Source organism: Salvia hispanica, chromosome 3, assembly GCF_023119035.1.
Source record: "Salvia hispanica cultivar TCC Black 2014 chromosome 3, UniMelb_Shisp_WGS_1.0, whole genome shotgun sequence".
In the NCBI taxonomy this organism is placed as follows: domain Eukaryota; kingdom Viridiplantae; phylum Streptophyta; class Magnoliopsida; order Lamiales; family Lamiaceae; genus Salvia; species Salvia hispanica.
The window spans coordinates 26,332,643-26,351,677 of record NC_062967.1 but is presented as its reverse complement, the minus strand read 5'-3'; the positions used below and the strand labels follow the sequence as shown (position 1 = coordinate 26,351,677).

The following is a 19,035-nucleotide window of genomic DNA, read 5'->3' as shown; positions in this document are numbered from 1 at the left end:
GCCCATATCATAATCATAAATTACAAATTTCCCAATTTTGATGTTGTTCTGTTAAACTAGAATTAAAGTGGAAAGACGAAAAATACAAATCCGTACTTGGACAAATCTAAAAAACAGCAGCTTTTTACTTTAATTGGGGAATGATGACACGTGTAGAAAAAGACACGGACACGTGGCAGGGGCAGATTGGTCAGACGACGCGCCAAATTTCATAAGCAGGCGTTAGTTAAAACGTCGCTGTCAACTGTCATTCGAATTGTTTAGAAACAAATTCGATTTAAAAAATTGAAATGTTGTCGAGTTTGAATCTGGTGATGAAGCGATCCCCCATTAAATTGAAGCCGCGGAGAACTCCCCTTTTTTGGTCCCCGTTGATGAAAGGCGGTGGTCTCGGCGGCGGAGTTTTGTCGGAAAATGGGCGGCGGCGGCGGGGAATCGGAATCGCACAGGGACGACGAGTGGCCGGAGCCTTCGGTTGCCGGGGTCGTTGAAGCGCCAATTCTTTTCTTTGTAGTCACGCACAAGGCTTTCCGCGCGGAGCTCGATTCGGTGCGGCGCGTGGCGGCGGCGGCGGCCGAGGGCGGCGCGGTCAGCGGAGAAGTCGTCGTTGACCTTTGCCGGAGGCTCGAGTTTTTGAAGCTTGTGTATGACTACCACAGTGTTGCAGAAGACGAGGTTAGAGCTCCATTTTAGTAGGAGTACTACATTTTTGTAATCTGACTAAATTGTGAAGAGATTGAAGAATTTATGGGTGTTTTTACTGTTTTCTTTTTACTTGACTTGAAAAAAAGGAGAATGGAGTGAGTTGACTTGAGGAATTCACATCTACACTATATGTTAAAATGTTGGATTAATTTGTGCTTTACCTACTTATACATTTACATTTTTTGATCCTGCCACTTTGGGAAAACCCATGAAATTTGGTCAAATTCTGGTCGGTACCGATACTTTGAAATTTGCATTTGTTCTCAGTTATCCATGGTGAAAATTTCTAGTCGTCTACGTATTTAATTCATTTGCGGTCACCTTCGCTTATTTTCGGCTACTATATCAGTAACTACAATTTAATCGAAAATTCTCACCATAGGATAATTGAGACCACATCCAAACATCATGGTTTCCTGTCTGATTTTCAAAGTTGCAGGACGGAACAGAATTTGACCAAACTTTATGTTTTTTTGACAAATTGCCCTCGAATTTATAATGTCTGCTCATTGATGTAAAAGATAGCCTGAGTTTCCAATGTATACATAGCTGATTATGCATGTTCTGTAGTTGTACTGGACGGAATAGATGAACATATGATAACGGTTTAACTACCAAAACTAGAATATTTGAGAAGATTTTGTAGGAAACTGGAACTATTAGGATCACTTAGGGACGGATAGTAAGACGAAATATGGTCTAATTCTCTGTTTTTTGGTTACATGCCTTGAAAGACTTTAGTTTTGAGCTTATTCTGCTGATTTTTGCAGATTCAAAGTGTGTCAATGACTCAAATAGCGAATCTCATTCTTAAATAACAGGTTATCTTTCTCGCGTTAGATGCTCAAGTAAAGAACGTAGTACAGACGTATGCCCTTGAACATAGGGCTATCGATGATAGCTTCAACTGCATCTTCCACCACCTGGATGTCTTGATGAACAAAGACGAAGATGCATCTCAGACGTTTCAAGATCTTATTTCTTCGATTGGTACTGTTCAGACCATGATTTGCCATCACATGCATAAAGAAGAGGAGCAGGTATTTTTCGACATCGATCAAGACATATTTAGTCTTCTAGTAGCTTATTGTTTAGATGCGTTTTAACTCATGTCGATGCAGGTGTTTCCTTTGCTGATGGAGAAATGCTCTCCCGGAGAGCAGTCTCAGCTGATCTGGCAGTATATGTGCAGTGTTCCCACCATCCTACTGGAGGAATTTTTACCATGGACGACACTTTATCTTAGTTCGGATCAAAAACTAGATGTCCTGAACTGCGTAAAGGTTATCGTTCCTAAAGAAAGACTACTTCAAGAGGTAGAGCCCAAGCTATAATCATCAAGTTTTATGTCGTTAAGTAACTGAAACTGATAGTGAACTCCACAGGTAGTCGTTTCCTGGATTCAGCACGGGAGCCCTTCTTCATGTGCCAACAGCATATACGGAAAGAGGCATCAACTGCTAAGTGGACTATCCAATAGGGACATACATAAGCTATATCCACTTCAGATTTCGTCTGACCGAGAACAACAATTCAAGAAAGCGTGTTCGATCCAAGAGAACTCTGTGGAGGAACCTGTCAAGGGTATCCATATTTGGCACGCTGCTCTGCAAAGAGATCTCAGTCAAATTATCGAGGAATTGCTTCATATAAGAAGCTCAAACTGTTCCTCGAGTTTGTCTTCAGTCATTGTTCAGCTCAAATTCATTGCAGATGTCTTGATCTTCTATAGGTAGCCATGATGGCTGATTTCAACTTTTCGCCTCACGATTTTTTATGTTTGTTGACACTTTTCCTGTCTCATTGAATGCAGCAATTCTTTGGACAAAATATTCTGTAATTTGTCGAATCTTGTGGCTGAGGATAGCAAGTCTCGATGCAGTCCACTTGTAGACGAATGCCAGATTAAGGTTCTCCAACGGCTGCTGCTCTATGAATCTCGAGATTCAACACAGCAAGAAAACTTTGTGGAGATGCTTTATCAGGAACTGGAATCCCTTGTTAGAGGTCTGGAAAAAAACTTGATTCTTCTTGAAACTGAGGTACAACAATAGTTTGCTTTTATCGAGGTTTCAATAGTTTGGTTCAGTGATTTTCTTTTACGTTTCTTCGTGTTTGGAAGTGAGTTTTGTTGCTTCAGTAACTTTATTTTTCAGTGTATTCCAGGTTTTCCCATCCATTACAACGACTTGCACCGTTGAAATGCAGATGTGGTTGCTCCAGGCATGCCTTTATATGATGCCACTCGGGCTGCTGAGGTGCACGGTTACTTGGTTCTCGTCTCATTTAACTGAGCACCAGTCAAAATCTATCATAAAGAAAGTAGAGCTCGGATGTCCTGCGATAAGTAAGCCTTTTACATCTCTACTATGCGAATGGATTCGCATTGGCTCTTCAGGGAAAATCTCGGCTGAAAGGTTTAGATCAAATTTGGAAGAAACATTCAACGGGAGAAGCTTTTACTTGGCTGAGCAAAACAGGCAGAAAATTAGATTCACCGATTGGATGTTCAACCGAAATGCTACAACAATGGTAAAGATGAGTGCAGACTTTCCATCTTCTTCTGCTGCCTCTTATCCGAGTGAGATGAATATCCGCATATTCTTCTCTCAGAAGTTCAAAAGAAGGCCATCGCTTCAAAGAGGTCTCGTGGAAGCTGACCATGGTACTTCAACGACTCTTGAATCTAGGCCCATGGATGCTATTTTGTATTTCCATAGAGGTCTGATAAAAGATCTTGAGTATCTTGTCAGCTTATCAGCTAAGCTGGCTGCAGATGTCGGATTCATCGCTGAGTTTAAGAAGCGCTTTGACCTTTTGCGTACCATCTTTCAAATTCATAGCGACTCAGAGGATGAGATAGCTTTTCCGGTTCTGGAATCGAAGGGAGCACTTCGAAACATAAGCCACTCCTACAGCATGGACCATAAGTTGGAATTCAAATACTTCACAAAAACATCGAAAATCCTGGAAGAGATAACTGAATTGTGTGATCAGCAGGGAAGCAACGAGACTAGGGCGCGGGTGGAGAAGTTGCTTTCGAAAATCCATCATACTTGCGTGTCTATGTCTAAGGTACTAACGGATCACATGTATCGTGAAGAAGTTGAGATTCTTCCGTTGTTTAGAGAGAGCTTCTCGGTTGATGAGGAAGAAAAGATCATAGGCCGTATGCTTGGGAGGACGAGAGCGGAGATGCTGAAGACAGTGATAACATGGCTAATGTCACATCTGAATTGTGATGAGCAGCAGTCAATGATGTCTATATGGCTCAAGGTTGCTAGAAACACTAAGTTCGATGAATGGCTACGAGAATGGTGGGAAGGTATGGCGGAACATAACGTATACACAAAGCAGGTGGGATCCAGACCTCCTGCTGACCCACTGGAAGTTGTTTCGACGTATCTGCTGAAAGATGGTGCACAAATGAAAAAAGTTGGCCATAACAGAGAGACGCAAAAGGAATCCTCAACCGAGGATTCTAAGCATTCTGGATCTTCTGATGCTAAAAAATCAACTTCTATTGGCAGAGGGAGGGATACGTTTCAGACTCAAGATTTAAGCCTATATTGGAATGAGACTGACAAAAGGAAACTCGATGAAGTGGATAAGATATGCCATGATGCAGCGGAGATAACTAGTACAGAACGTCGGGAATTGAGCCACCAAGAGCACCCTCTAAGTATGAATCAGGAGGAGCTGGAAGCTGCAATAAGAAGGGTGTCTCGAGACAGTAATCTGGATTCTCGACAGAAAACCTATCTAATCCAGAATTTGCTAATGAGGTAATGTCGAAAAACAAATCAGCTTTTTATAGTCTCTCAGATTATTGACTTTGCTGTTATGAACTGGATTGACTTTTTTTCTATTTACAGCCGTTGGACTATAATGCAAAAGATGCACCATGAGGCTTCTGAAGGGACTCACAAGGGAGATATCCCCGGTCAAAGTCCTTCTTATCGAGATCCTCTTGGAGCAACTTTTGGTTGCAATCACTATAAGAGAAATTGTAAGCTTTTGGCTCCATGTTGCAATAAGCTCTTCACATGCATACGTTGCCATGACGACGAAACAGACCATTCGGTGGACAGGTTAGACTAGCATAAATCAGGTTGCTTCTAAAATCATTTATTTCTTGGATGTGTAAACTCATTTTCACTATTTCTTGCTGCAGAAAAGCTATAACGAAAATGATGTGCATGAAATGTATGGTAATTCAGCCGATTGGGGAGAACTGTATGAGCCAATCTTGCAATGGCTTCTCCATGGGAAAATACTATTGCAAAATTTGCAAATTGTTTGATGACGAACGGTTAGTTGAATTCATAGTCTTCTTTCTTGTCTTAATAAAGTTCTACAGCCCATGATCATCCGAGATCATTGGCCTTTAAGTTACAAGTTATCGAAGATGTTTCTGTAACTCGAGAATAAAGTTACATAGTCCTAACAGATATTTTGGACAGGCAAATATATCATTGCCCTTACTGCAACTTGTGCCGAGTTGGGAAGGGGCTGGGCGTTGATTACTTCCACTGTATGAAGTGCAATGCTTGTATGGGGAAGGCTCTATATGTACACATATGCAGAGAGAAGTGTCTCGAGGACAATTGTCCTATCTGCCATGAGTACATATTTACGTCCAACTCCCCAGTCAAGGCACTTCCATGTGGCCATTTGATGCATTCATCTTGTTTTCAGGTATCCCAAACCTCTAGAACTTATCTTGTATGATGAATTCATGATTTGTTTTTTCGCAAAAATCAACATCTTATCCCTTTTTATCCGACTGTCAGGACTACACTTGCTCTCACTATATTTGCCCGATATGTAGCAAGTCGCTCGGTGATATGCAGGTTAGTTCATATTCCTTTGGTTTTATTGTGCCAGTCGTTCGTGTGACTTTGTGAAAGTGCATATTATTGTATGCTCTGTCAATAGAGTTTCTTGAGTTCATGATCCCTTCAAAAGGCTTCCATTTTTATGTGACGGTGCAAATGCCATCTTCACTCTATAAATACTAACGTTGCTCCTTCGATCCGCATACAAAAACCTTTCATCAAACTAATCAAATAGGCACATGTGATCTCTTGTTACACTGTTCTTGAACCTCTGAAAAAATTTAGTGGTGTTTGAATAATCTTTATGAATCTCCTATACAGGTGTACTTCGGGATGTTAGACATTCTGTTAGCAGAAGAGAAGATCCCGGAAGAGTATTCTGGCCGGACTCAGGTGTGTTAATTTGTGATTCTTGCGTTTGCCAAAAAAGGAACTGTAAGATGAAATGATTAAGAAATGTCTGCCTGATGGATGTGCAGCTTATACTATGCAATGACTGTGAACAACGAGGAACTGTCTCATTTCATTGGCTTTACCACAAATGCTCATATTGTGGTTCGTACAACACGAGGGTTCTCTGATATGAACTCCAAAAAGTTTGTATGTACACCTGACTAGATGTAGATATGTCCCATTTACCATTTATGCAACTGGTAAGAAACAGTTTTCAGTAGGTGAACTTTTTCAAGCTACTCTATCGCCATTGTCCCTCTAGTAGAGAGATGTGGGTAAAATAACCTATTGCCGGTGTCTGTACTTAAGCTCAATCAGTGAATAAATGATGAATTCCAGATGCATTTTCTGATTTTTTATCATGAGCCAAGGACATTATGTGTTGATGTTTTTACTTTTCCGGCGTATATTTCTGTGAGACTCTTGGCTATGTCAAATAGTTTGATATGTACATCTTACGATATAATTGTACGAAGAAAACACATTAATGTATCATGCTTTGGAGAATTTACTGTTGGATGTAATGACATATTTGAACAGCAATGTTATTTGTGTCAAGGGAATGAGGTACCTGGATTCGTATACTTCCTTAGGGCAAATGTTAGACTGTCTGTCATCAATATTGTGATTGCATCACCACTGAATTGGCATTGTCGTTGTAGTCGTTGTTATTGACATTGTTGCAGTCTTTGTTGCGATCATATTGACATTTTTGGGACAAGGAGAGGAGCTGGTCGTCTTGTTGGATAGGTGCGGCCATGGCCGTGTTCCCTGGGGGCACTGCAACTGCAAGAGGTAATCATCTCTAGGCGACGCGTCTTGTCGTTGTTGATGATGTTGCAGTTGGCATTTGTGAAGTAGCTAGACTGAGTGGAGTTCCTCCAAAGACGGGATACCTCTCACACATTGCAGTGTGGAAACTGGTGGACTCGATGGCTATAGTATAGATACTTGCACGCTGCGAAGCCTGTCCGCTGCCACTTCTCAGGCCATCCTCAGGATGGAAGCGTGATTCGAGAATGGCGAAGGCATCCTTTTCTCTGAGAGAGAAAGAGGAGAGGAAGTGAGAAGAAGATGGAGCAATGGCAGAGTGATGTAAAGTGTTTGTGTGAGTGTTGGGGTTTTGGTGAATGACTGAGTAAAATTTGTAGGCAAAAATGATGGTAATGTTTGTTTGAAATGTAAAGGATAAATTGAGATCCATATTTTGCTCAGGAAAATGTGGATTTTACTAACTTTGAGGGCCATACTATATATAGTCGCTCTGCCCTGTTTTGTTGATATTAAGTGAAATTAAGGTACTGATTTAGTATATTTTGAATTTGGATCTTATGATTTATGATGTAATCAAATGTGGGGCAGTGTGAATGATATACATTTACAAAAGTATACACATTTTTGTGTACATACTGTACTTATATAGAGCCTACATATTAATTCAATTTAAATACTATAAATTTGATAAGCATCACAGCAAGGCCATAAATGACTAACAAGTAAATGGGTAAAAAAAGGAACACATTAAAGCATAGTAATATCTTTAACATCCAATTCTGCATAAGATCTTAGTCCTCATAGAAAATTCCTACTCACCAAATACTAGTTTCCTAGGGGTAAGGGAACTCATCTATACACAGTTTTCTTGTACCAGCTAGTGAATCTAATAAGTATAGAAAATTCTTTGTATAATTTTGTAAACTAACGGATTGTGACCCGAACCAGAAGAAAAGATATCAAAATTCGAAAAATAATCAATGGTGATGGTGTCCTCATCAGCAACTTGAACCAAAGCCTAGTTCTTATTCCCATATTGGTATGTTACCATTTTTTGGAGACTTCCAAGTTTGTCCTAGTGATCCCCTTCACATTATAATACAGTTCAGGCTTCACATCGGGTTAGAAAAACCCACACGGTAGGCATTGGAATGCATCACCAGATCCATAAAATGGCCTCTTTGTGCTAGTCTGCAGCTTCATAGAAGAGGACCTGGGGTTGTAGATGTCCTCTTTCACACATTGCAATAACATCATTCCAGCAACCAATAACCTAGTCAAGAAAGATGGATCAAATACATCCTGAAGAAAGGCATATGGTAACAGTTCAAGATATTATTGTACCTTCACGGTATTGTCATCGTACATAATCCAGTGTTCATGACCGCGACTGTAAGCAAAACAGTGATAGTGCTGTCCATAATAGCAAACCTAAAAGTGACATAAGATGGAGTGGTCAACGATGTACATGTACTCACCGAAAGACAGATTTGTAAGAGATAAAATTGTTTAGTGTGTCACTATTTGCTCGGTTTAGACAGATTGAGACACTAGTGGATGCTGGCTTTAAGAAAGACTGAACTTTAGACAGAGCAAGATCTTTGGATAAAATATGAGATCACATGCACAACAACATATGCTTGCATGCTTGTATGCAAATACAATTTAAATATAAAAACACGGACTAATATAGTTAACCTCATAGTGGGATTATATATTTTTTGAAGTATAAAACATATAGAAGTATAGAACAAACTCAATTTTTCTTCAATGGAAATCAAATCATACAGATCTAAAGAATCTGGTATGATCATTGCTCCAACAAAAACCCTGCATTTTTCATTCCTCATGGAAATTAGAGATATCTTATGCATTAATAAAGATCATTATCAACAGTGTTATATTATACGTGCCAATTTGATCCCTATATCCTAATGTCACAGGATCTACTGATGTCCACAAAAATTTGCCCAAAGGCAGCTTCCTTCCATACATGTAAAAGAAAATACTTTCTTCAGTTGTCTCCATGAGGAATTTTAATGCTCTACAATGTGCTTCAACCTTTACCATACTTCTTAGTAGGCAATTTAAGACTTCTTCACCAATAGTCCCATCTTGACCTTCATAGTTCATACCACCATTGACCAATGGTACAGTACAAATCAGCCACCTAATACACTCTATTTTTAATAAATATATCGATTTACCTAACTTTGAGAAATAAATTGCAAAACCTCAGATGAAAATTCATTATTCATGGGAGTAATGATAGCGCCTAAATCATTCGATAACATATCATAAATTTCCAACACAAAATTGCACAATTATCCTCAAACAATGAACAAAATGGAACATCAAATCAATGAATAGACGAACCCTTGATATCCCAGATAATAAACTAAGCATCGCAGACTGCAAAGTCATCACAGAGCAATCACAATTAATACTCCAAAAGCTAAAATTTACACATAAATCCACAAACATAAAAAGTAACAAACAAATGGTGCAGGTAGGATTCGAACCCAGGCCGTAACCAATGCACATGTGTTAAGGCTTTCCCCTTAACCACTTGAACAGCCAAGGTAGTATATTTTTGTGGCTCGATTTTAGCCTAAAGTATGCGTGTTTCATGAAACACACACTTAAGGCATGGGTTTTTCATTCCATAAAAACGCACATGACAAATGCATTTTTACCATTTCCGGAATTAAAAAAAGGGTCCCATTTTGGAAACCTTTAATGTAAAGTGAACCCAAAGTAGAAAAAAACCATCATCCATGGGATTGGCAAAGTGAAATGTAAAATCAATGATGAACCAAGAATAAGCTTCTCCTGATTGGGTTGTAATAACTGTTGAAATCCATAAAGTTATTACTTAGTAACTTATTGTCAGGAAAAACCAAAATAAGAAATTGATGAAGCCATAAAACAAAATTACGACACTGTAGCCAGATGTCTAATATTTTATAATTCATGTGTCTATTCCATTTTGGTTTGCCTAATAGCTTAAAATCTATTCTGATGCTCGATTCTTTTAGCATCTGATCCCTCGAGAATATGTTCAACTGACATTTTGCAAAATACCAAGATGTCACAAGGTTACCAGATGAAAAGTAAGGTAATAATCTTTAAATTAAAGGAAGATTTGGCAGGACATACCACTGAAACCAAGCGATGTCTGTTATGCGGATCAAGACCTCGGTAAAGGGCACTGATATCAATCTCCGTAGATAAAGCAACTAAAGTTGCCTTTATATCTTCAACATTCTCACAAGTATTCTGCCATCCCAGGACTACAAGGCATAGAAAATGTATTAGGATATATATGGAGAGCTAAATACTGCACGTGACACAATATTTCAATTAAGACTAAAAGAAAGGAAGAATAGAAAAAATGGCATTAATAATGAGAAATCCACCTGTTGTGAAAACATGTGGTGGCCTGGAGAGAAGGTGATGGATATAGTTAGACTTCCCACACCCACCAGCCTCAGGGTCACAAGGTAACTGGTGATTCATTTCAACCAGGTTCAAAAGCTCATCAAAGGAGTCCTTAGGGTACATAACCTAAAAATAAAGAAAGGAATTGCTTGGATTAACCATATCATAAAGAAGAATCTCCTAAACTTCCAAATGTAGCAGCTACTAGACTAACTAAGCATTATCTGGACTTCCAAATGGAGACTTTGATACAAAAACATACCTTCATTGTTCTCAGAGCACTGGCATTTATATTATGAAAGAAAGATGTGTATTTCAAGTATCTGGACTCCAAGCTACAGTTGTAACAATTCATTCTCTCTAAAATGTCCATTCCAAAAATTAAATGCGCGATACAGGGGCCTTTGCACTTTCCATCTACTGGTTCTGTATCAGATAAATCACATGCAGGAGTAAATGCTTTGTGGAGACAGTTAAATATCACCTCCAGCACTTCTGAAGCATCATTCATCTGACCCTGTAGGGACAACACAATTTGGTCACATATTTGGAAATAACATATGACCTCATATAAATGCTAAGGTAAATCTTTGGTATACAGTGTAATAAACCAAAAACTGAAATAGCCAGAATAGCAGTAGAATTGAGTTACCTCCTGGAAGAAATTACTGTCAGGATACAAGTTACTGAGAGCAACTCTCAAGGAGGTAGGTGCAACAGCTTCTCTCTTTTTATCCGTAGATGCCAGGCTCAGAGCGATAAAGATATCATACAATGAACATATAACACAAGGATTGCCAACATGAACATGTTCAGATGATGGTTTCCCCAAAAATTCATCGCGAAACCGTCTTAGGTGCCATAATGACTGATCGACAAAATAGAATAAGAATTTAGTCGCGACAAAATTAGTACTAGTACAATGAAGACTAAAATAAATGCGCAAGTAGAACTAATCAATGAAACAAAATAAGAGCACACTTCCATCACTAACCTGAATTATTACATTGAGGAAACAATTATATTCACCGACTTCATTCTTTAGCCCTGTTCCACATGTTTCTTTCCCATTTTCACCATCTGTCAAGAATGCATCATATTAAACGCAAGTCAATGGGTTCTAAAATCTCATTGTTTAGCGGAATTCAATATCAGATATTCAGATGTAATATTGAAGCATAGAAAGGTTCTGACAATAATAGACATAGAGGAAGTATAGAAATACAAGAATGAACAACTGGACTAATTTTCTTTAACACATACTAACAAAATACTCTTTTAAGTGTTATTTGTAACTAGCTATAATATGTTTCTCGGTTTATACTTGGAAGCAGGGGTGTATCTAGTAAAAGCTTTGGAGGGGCATTTGCCCCACCTCATATTTTCTACTCCATGTATATTTTACTAATTGTAAAATTTATTTCTATTAATTTCTCACTAAATGCCCCTCCTCAAATTCTTAAATTTTCTTTATAGATAAATTTGCCCCCGTCCCTGCAAATTCCTGGCTCCGCCCCTGCTTGGAAGGGTTTTACTTCGAATAAAACAGACAAAAAGGGAAATATATCATTGCATGAATCAACCAGGTTTCAAGTAACGACAATACATTGCCTTTAAAATTTTAAACAAAAAACGATGATATGTTAGTATTTTTTTTATTTTTGTTAAGTATCTTAGCATTATTGCTTTTTTAAAATCTGTCATTTACATTTTTCATATGAAAAATCTTGAGTGTTAATTACCTAAAGTATATTTGTTGTCTATTATCCAAATGAAACTTGACGAGTTTAAAGTTAAAATGTGTAGTATTTTAGTATTTTGTGTTCTTAAATTTTGAGAGCTACAGTTCAATTTTGAGACGGGAGAGGGGAGCGATGGAGACTGAATCCGATACCTCTTCCTACTACAGTCTACACAGGAGAGTAATTTTACTATAATTATGTTATCTCAGAATATATAGTTCATATAAAAGTGTAGTTTTGCATAGCCTAAATCATCATGTAGTTTAGTACACCCCCCCTCCCCCCGTTCCCGTGTTTAGTGAGTTAACTGGAGACTGAATAAAGTAGATAAGTGAAAAGAGAACAAAGTTAAGAGATATTAAAATAATTGATTTTTGCCAAAAGAGGAAATGACTCATTTACCTGGGGCCGTCCTGAAAAGGAATACGAATTGATTAACTTGGGACGAAAAGGAGTATATTGTACTGGGTTCTTTTATTAAAACAGAGAAACAAAAATGTTTTATCATGATAATGCTGAGTTAAACCATTACAAAGGGATCAGTAACCATCAAAACAGTGACGTCATCCTTAACTAAAGATACAACTCAAATCTAGAGCAACATCAGGAACCAAATAAATAAATTATAATCACCCAATCCAGGTCTCCTCTAATACTTTTTCAATATGATAAGCCTTTGATTGTAAGTTAAATATTTTATGTAAAAATGTAGGAATGTTCTAACATATTCAAAGTTGGTTTAATACTTTAATCATGAAGGTTTGCATTTTCTCTTCAGCGGACATCATTAATGGATTTTGACCACAAGAAGCCAACAATTTTGCAAATATTTCAAAAATATTTTACGAAAATAATTAATATATCGAGAGATCATAAACTCTTTGTTAAAGGGTATTTCTGTCTCCCAAAAAATTGCAAAAGACCACTATAAATTCTCTAAAATAGAACAATTCGTAACTATGCTCTAAAATAGGACAATTTTCTGTCTGTAGAGTAGAAAGTCCTGACATAGGAAATGGCACAAAGTATTGTATTTGTACCCAACTCTACATACTCAGATTCGAATTATGGACTCTATGAGAAGAGAATCTGATCAGGGAAGATTTGTCCATAACCGACAAAAATAGTAAGTATGTTATTGGTGTGGAAAACTATTCAAGAAAATTTGTGTTTCCATCTTAGCAAATGGGGACTTATTTTCAAGCATATCAAAGAGGAAAAGGAGCAATAAATTTGTGGCAACGTGTATATAAATTATAAATTAAGATTACACTGTTGTGCACAGTAGAATGAAACATACAAAGAAGATAAACAGGATAAAGGCAAATAGGACAGATACCAAGGCTTTGGCGTACAGCTTTCTTAATATCAGCTTGAAACCTTTCTTCATCGTCCTTTTCTACGAGATGTCGTCTCAACATATTCTCTCCATCATCTAAATATTTCAACCATGGTAAGAGATAAACAACCTCGTCAAATGCAGAAATATATATCTTAAAACAGAAATAATGATAATAGCAAGGCTGTTGCTGCATTGACTGCAAAATCATCAGTAGAGTTTAAAACATTCTGGATTTTCACAAAATTCAGACTAACACCATGAGTGTTCTGGATTTTTATATATTAAAGTGAGAGAGAACTCTTTCCGAAAAAGGGAAATGTGACATCTTTGGTGGGACAAACTAAAAAGGAAAGTGTGACATCTACCTTGGGACAGAGGGAGTACATTAGAAAGAGAATAAGAAATAATTGTAGCTTTAGTGTAGACTGTAGACCTGTAATGTATTAGTATACCCATAAAGTGTGACATTATATACTGCACTTGCATGTTTCAATTAACATGCACTAAAGCATGAATAAAGAATTACAACTTGTCTTTCAAGCATCCATCTTCTAATCACTTCTACATTACGAAGATGGAAGAACAATGTAATACACACACACACATGTATATATATATCCAAAGATCTAGGTCAACTTTTTTTTGAGAGGCCTAATATTAAATAACTAGGATGTGGGCAAAAACAATAGAAAAATGTGAAACTCTAGCATACTGCAAAAAAATGATTGATTAATATTTCAACTCCATCAACAGCAGACAAAATTTTTAACAAACTACATACCTCCCTCCCCTGGGGAGCTTTTCCGAAGACTAGGTAGACCAAGATCATTGCCATCCACATATTTGGTAGGACCCCTGTGCCGTCTACTTCTTCTCCCCGAGCGTTGTTCAAAATATAAGCCACCATCCTGTGGAACACCTTCATTTGGTAAGCCTGGAAAAAGGATAAAGTGATAGCATGCATGAAATTAAGTCAGAAAAATGCGTGTGGATATATAACTCTGTAACATAATAAAGGTTGCTACCATTTCTCAACAAAGGCTCATTTGCATAATTCTTCACCGTACCCTCCATATAATTCGCCACACCACCCTCCTGAATCACGAGTCCCTTTAGAAAAAATAATGTCACAGATATCATAACCAATTTTTAATTTTGATTTCTAAATATGGAACTTCTAAAGAACTTAAAGACAATTCTACTTCCAGCAAATTATCAACAGTATAGAATCCTAACGTGATTTCATATAAGGAAAATCTAAGAATAGAAGTTAACCTTCATATTTTTCTGCTGCTCATTGGCATATTTTTCATCATCACTAGGTTTTCGATAGGCCTCTAGTATCTCAAATGATTCTGTCTTCCCATTGGTTATGTTCAAAGTTCTATTATGCTGCCCAGCAAGATGATTCTGTTTGGCCTCATTTTCTACATGTCTTTGATATTCCAAAGTTTCCTCAAGCTTTCTTTCTTCAGCTTCAAGCTCACTTCTTTGTTGGTTCTCTTCACTGTGTACTTTTAAGGCACCAACACGTCCAGAAGAAGTAATTTCAAAACCTGGGTCTTTCGCTTCTTGATCACTTGGAAATAAACTAAAACCAAATATACATTAGATGCATATTAAGCAATGAATCTCGCGTAAAGTAAAGTACTTAAAAAAAAAGGCGTGCTAGAACTGATATACTTGCATTTGCATGTGTATATTTTATGAGTAAAAGAGATACATACATCGCTTTATCTGTCTGGCCCTGCAAGTTACCATTATTGGTAGCCTGGAGAAATAAATATCAATACAGTATATGTCAGCATCCTTCTTACTCTGATGTAATGTGAAAAAGGCTATTAATATGAATACAAGTTTTGCAGACCTTTTGATCATTGTTTTTTGGGTTGTCCCTACATTTTTTCTTATCCCTTGCCCTCTCATGCACGTGTTTTGAGCAATCAATTATTGTACCACCCTTTTTGGAATCCTGAGCAAGTTCAGCTAAAAATGCATCCCTCGCAGCATCAGATTTTTTTGTAGCATCTTTCTCAGCCAGATCGACCAAATGTGCCTGGAAAATTACAGAAATAATAAGCATCAAATTCATTTTTAAGTGGCAAGAAAATAGTTGAAGGGCTTTTTACATAAGGTATTTCAAAGGGTACTGACCCGCACAAATGATATAACCAGAGGTAATAAGATTGATCTGAAATCATGGTGAGATGCAGCCTCAAGCTTAACTTCCAGTTGCTGCATCCCTGAAACTGTTCTCATGATTCTTGCATCTATTTTGCTGATCTGAATCATTGATGTATGTAAGATAAATCTGAGAAAAAATACTGAATATAAAATCAACTAAGATAGCAGACCAAACCTCAGTAGAGGCATGTTCTTTCTGTCTCTGTATTGCAGCTTCTACGCAAGAATCCACCTGATGAAGATGGTCCTTCATTCTCCAATCATATTCTTCACCAGATCCCAGGTCGCTGAGAGATGTAATGCCATTGTAAGCTTCCTCAATACCAAATTGGTTCATATTTAGGGACTCTGCATCCTTAAGAACATTAGCTATAGCCTCTAATTCAAATCTGTTGCTGATAAGTGTAATTCCGCAGCCATCTTCAATGAGTTCATCACGCCTTTTCTTAAGGACATATTCATAACTTTGACTGACAAAACCCACTGCATTTTCTCTTTTCCTTCCCTCTTCCAAACACATGTCTTCTAAAGCCTGCAATGCCTCCTCATAGTTTAATTGCTCACATTTTCTTTCGCACAAGTCCTGGAGATGGCAAGACTCCTTCTCCAACAACTGGAGTATTTCCAGACCTTGCTGAGCTTTTTCCGCTGTCGCACATTTCCAGGATGCCAACTGTTCACTGGCTGAGGCACGTGTAAATATCCAGGACAATAAAGCATCTGAATCGAGTATGACACCATTATCATAGCTTAGATGGGATGTAACAGGTGTACCCGAAACATAACTGCCTACATTGCTAGAGGATAAACAAGGGATCTTGCAGGGAAGACATTGCTCATCAATTACCAAAAGGGAAGCGTCTTGTCTGAGTGTTATCTTCTCCATTATATCACCCTGCACTGTACAACTGGAATCATCTCGTACGGCGGTTTTATCGGAGTATCTCTTTAATCCACAAGTCTGATAAATTTCCTGTAAAAAGTTTTGGATTTTGTTAAGCTCAGGAGCACCCAGAAAACAGATGCACAATGGTGTTTGGTTCACTTTAAAGTCAAGTTGAGAACCATAAGCTATACTCTGCAGCTCCTCCAAAGCAAAGTGTATAATCTTACTAAGATGACTAGATGCCAGACATTTGTGTTTAATAAGTGCCTCAAAAAGAGAGTGGATTCTTTCAAGAAGCTTTGTGCGCTCTGGGTCATCTGACAAAGGCCAGTCAAAGAATAAATTTTCCTTACTACTTGGAAGATCATTACAGTCCATCCACTCAACATCCTCAAACTTCCTGATATCCTGCTTACTGCCATTGCAATCCTCACTAGAAGTTTTCTTTCCAGGAGATGAGTCCCCTTCATATTCATTGCAGTAAGTGTCAAGATAACATTCTTTTGAATCATCTGCATCGTGATTACAGCTTGATTCTTCAAGTAAATCATGTGTATAAGATTTCAACTGTTTTTCAAGCATTCTAATAGCTACATTCAAATCCACTGGTTTCCAAATACAGTTAAGAAGCATTTCAACCCATTCATCGTCCACATTTTCAGGTAGAATTGACTGCATTTTGGGCAATGAACTTCTCAAGTGCTCCTGCACGACATGGTGCATGAATGAACTGGTGTCTGCAAATTTCTCATTGCAGCGACAGCAGACCCAAAACTTCCATATTTTATTAGCTTCCCCAAAAGATAGAGCTTCATTAAGTACTTCACTGAATGTGCAATCCTTCAATGAGCTAAAATGAGCCCTTAGATCTGAAATCTTAACTGTCAGTAAATCTTTCTTCCCCTCTGAACTTAGAGTGTTCCAATAGGATTTGACCAAATCCATCCTCTCCTCTGAAGATGCAGATTTCCTCATATTCCCACTTTTCCTCCTCTCCCCTACTCTCTGGCCTGATCCCAGAATCGAATCCTTGCTATTATTAGTATTGTTATCCCCACCGTTTCCCAAATGAGGAGACTCTGACTGCTGCTGCATAAGCCGCGCAGCAGCCACCCTCACCTCAACTTCTTTCCTACGCTCCTCCTCTGTTTTAGCAACCTTTTTAATTTCATTTGGCCTTTTTGCCTGAACTAATCTCAACTCCATCGGATCTTCAGGAGCACTCCTGATGGGAATGAACCGAAACTTCTCCTCTCCCAGATGTTGCATCCAAGTCGACAAAGATCCAAGATTCGCCCTCCGCACCAATGCACTGAGCTCACTCTGGACATTGGAAATCCGAGCCTCGGGTGTGGATATTTTCTGCTGACTCTCCTCCTGCAAATTCTCAGTAGCAGGATCGACAGGGTTTTCGATCGCCAAAGCCCTCTCACACTCCTGCATCACCTCCTCGTACTCCTTGGCATCATTAGCCGCGTCACACAACAAATTCGCGTAAAAATGCGCAAACTCAATCGAACTAGGGGACAGTCTCGCCGCCTTCCTCGCACTCCCGATCGCACTCTTCATGTGCCGCTGTTTCACGCTGGGGTCGGAGATAGTCGAAGCCACCTTCACGCACAAAGTCCCCTGGACGCGGTGAATCAAGGCCGAGAGCGGCGAATTCTCGTGTTTACAGCACAAATCCTTCATCAGCCTTAGGGATTTTGTGTGGTTCCCCCGGCGAAACGCCACCAGCGCCTTTTCGTATTCGAGCTTCACCGAAGCATACAATGGAGACGAAGCTACATTGCCGTTGCCTACTGAAATCGATGACTCTAGTTTAGCAGGTGTTCCGTTGATGGATTCCGCTGAATTGTCGAGAACTGAATCGCCACAATCGACAATAGCAGCGGCATCCTCCGCCGCCGGCTTGGAGCGAGGAGCGGGTTTCCGCTTCTTGTGCCCCATAGGAGAATTTTGCGGCGGTTACTAAATTGCATGCATTAAAACCTACTCATGCGCCTATTGAATTCAATCAATTCATATATACACATACTTTTTTGGTATCTATCGGTATTAATACTGTATCAAAGCAACAGCTCAGCACACACACACAGCTCTCTCTCTCTCTCTCTCTCTCTCTCTCTTGCTCACACACACGCAATAAATCTAGATGCAGAATGATTTAAGGGGAAGCGAGCATACCAATATATACATATAGATGTGTGTGTGAATAGAGATGGAGAGTGTGTGTTGTGTGTGAAATAAGAACACACACACCTGGTTTTGAAGATGAACACCAAACTTTGGGATAAATAAATGTTTACATTTAATACCTTTCTAATTTTACTTTTGAATAAAATATTAGTAATGATAACAGAAATATAGCAAAATCTATTTCTAACAGTGCTTCCTAAAATAATTTAAGTAAGTTTTAAATAGAATTCGGCCATAAATTAGGTATATTTCGATCTGTGGAAGTGAAAAAAGATTTCATCAATAAATTTTTATATTGGATGAATTTTTCTATTCTAGGGATTAGAGAAAATCTCTATTTAGTATTTATTGTTTGTTTTTTCCAGTTAATTGTTAGGTAAATAGAGTTAAATTATGTTTACTTACGGATTTTATGAATAAAATTCTAAATTCAACGTAATTCCATAGGAGACAGCCATGAGAAGAGACAGA

At 38.3% G+C, this 19,035-nt stretch overlaps 2 protein-coding genes across 5 annotated transcripts; one reads left to right on the top strand and one right to left on the bottom strand.

Moving 5' to 3' along the window:
• Window positions 1–313: 313 nt before the first annotated feature.
• Window positions 314–6,503, top strand: LOC125213703 (zinc finger protein BRUTUS-like At1g74770). 2 transcript variants are annotated; one of them, XM_048114387.1, is made up of 12 exons: window positions 314–675; window positions 1,527–1,745; window positions 1,827–2,021; window positions 2,091–2,437; window positions 2,519–2,747; window positions 2,872–4,490; window positions 4,581–4,796; window positions 4,880–5,017; window positions 5,169–5,403; window positions 5,499–5,558; window positions 5,865–5,936; window positions 6,023–6,503. In XM_048114387.1, exons 1-12 carry the CDS (start codon window positions 415–417, stop codon window positions 6,122–6,124), a joined length of 3,693 nt encoding a protein of 1,230 aa, XP_047970344.1. In that variant the 5' UTR covers window positions 314–414; the 3' UTR covers window positions 6,125–6,503. The 2 variants fall into 2 exon arrangements, with proteins under 2 accessions (XP_047970344.1, XP_047970345.1); XM_048114388.1 differs by having other exon boundaries at window positions 552–675; window positions 1,476–1,745.
• Window positions 6,504–7,497: 994 nt separating this feature from the next.
• On the bottom strand, window positions 7,498–18,676 carry LOC125213702. 3 transcript variants are annotated; one of them, XM_048114385.1, is made up of 16 exons: window positions 15,655–18,676; window positions 15,450–15,578; window positions 15,163–15,351; window positions 15,023–15,066; window positions 14,571–14,886; window positions 14,321–14,390; window positions 14,077–14,229; window positions 13,293–13,388; window positions 11,206–11,291; window positions 10,864–11,079; window positions 10,474–10,728; window positions 10,190–10,337; window positions 9,930–10,063; window positions 9,147–9,182; window positions 8,115–8,201; window positions 7,498–8,043 (listed from the first exon to the last, which is right to left on the bottom strand). In XM_048114385.1, the coding sequence occupies exons 1-16, from the start codon at window positions 18,313–18,315 to the stop codon at window positions 7,957–7,959; spliced, it is 4,707 nt and encodes a 1,568-aa protein (XP_047970342.1). In that variant the 5' UTR covers window positions 18,316–18,676; the 3' UTR covers window positions 7,498–7,956. The 3 variants fall into 3 exon arrangements, with proteins under 3 accessions (XP_047970342.1, XP_047970341.1, XP_047970343.1); XM_048114384.1 differs by having other exon boundaries at window positions 14,321–14,405; window positions 15,655–18,675; XM_048114386.1 differs by lacking the exon at window positions 9,147–9,182 and having other exon boundaries at window positions 14,321–14,405; window positions 15,655–18,670.
• Window positions 18,677–19,035: the final 359 nt, after the last annotated feature.

Bases quoted from the DNA above. Each gene is read 5' to 3' on its own strand.
- LOC125213703 (XM_048114387.1), top strand. From the start codon at position 415: ATGGGCGGCGGCGGCGGGGAATCGGAATCGCACAGGGACGACGAGTGG. The intron at 676-1,526 runs GTTAGAGCTCCA...CTTAAATAACAG, and splicing joins ACAGTGTTGCAGAAGACGAG to GTTATCTTTCTCGCGTTAGA. The intron at 4,491-4,580 runs GTAATGTCGAAA...TTCTATTTACAG, and splicing joins ATCCAGAATTTGCTAATGAG to CCGTTGGACTATAATGCAAA.
- LOC125213702 (XM_048114384.1), bottom strand. From the start codon at position 18,315: ATGGGGCACAAGAAGCGGAAACCCGCTCCTCGCTCCAAGCCGGCGGCG. The intron at 14,887-15,022 runs GTATGTATCTCT...ATTTGGTTTTAG, and splicing joins GGCCAGACAGATAAAGCGAT to TTTATTTCCAAGTGATCAAG. The intron at 10,064-10,189 runs GTGGATTTCTCA...TATGCCTTGTAG, and splicing joins ACCACATGTTTTCACAACAG to TCCTGGGATGGCAGAATACT.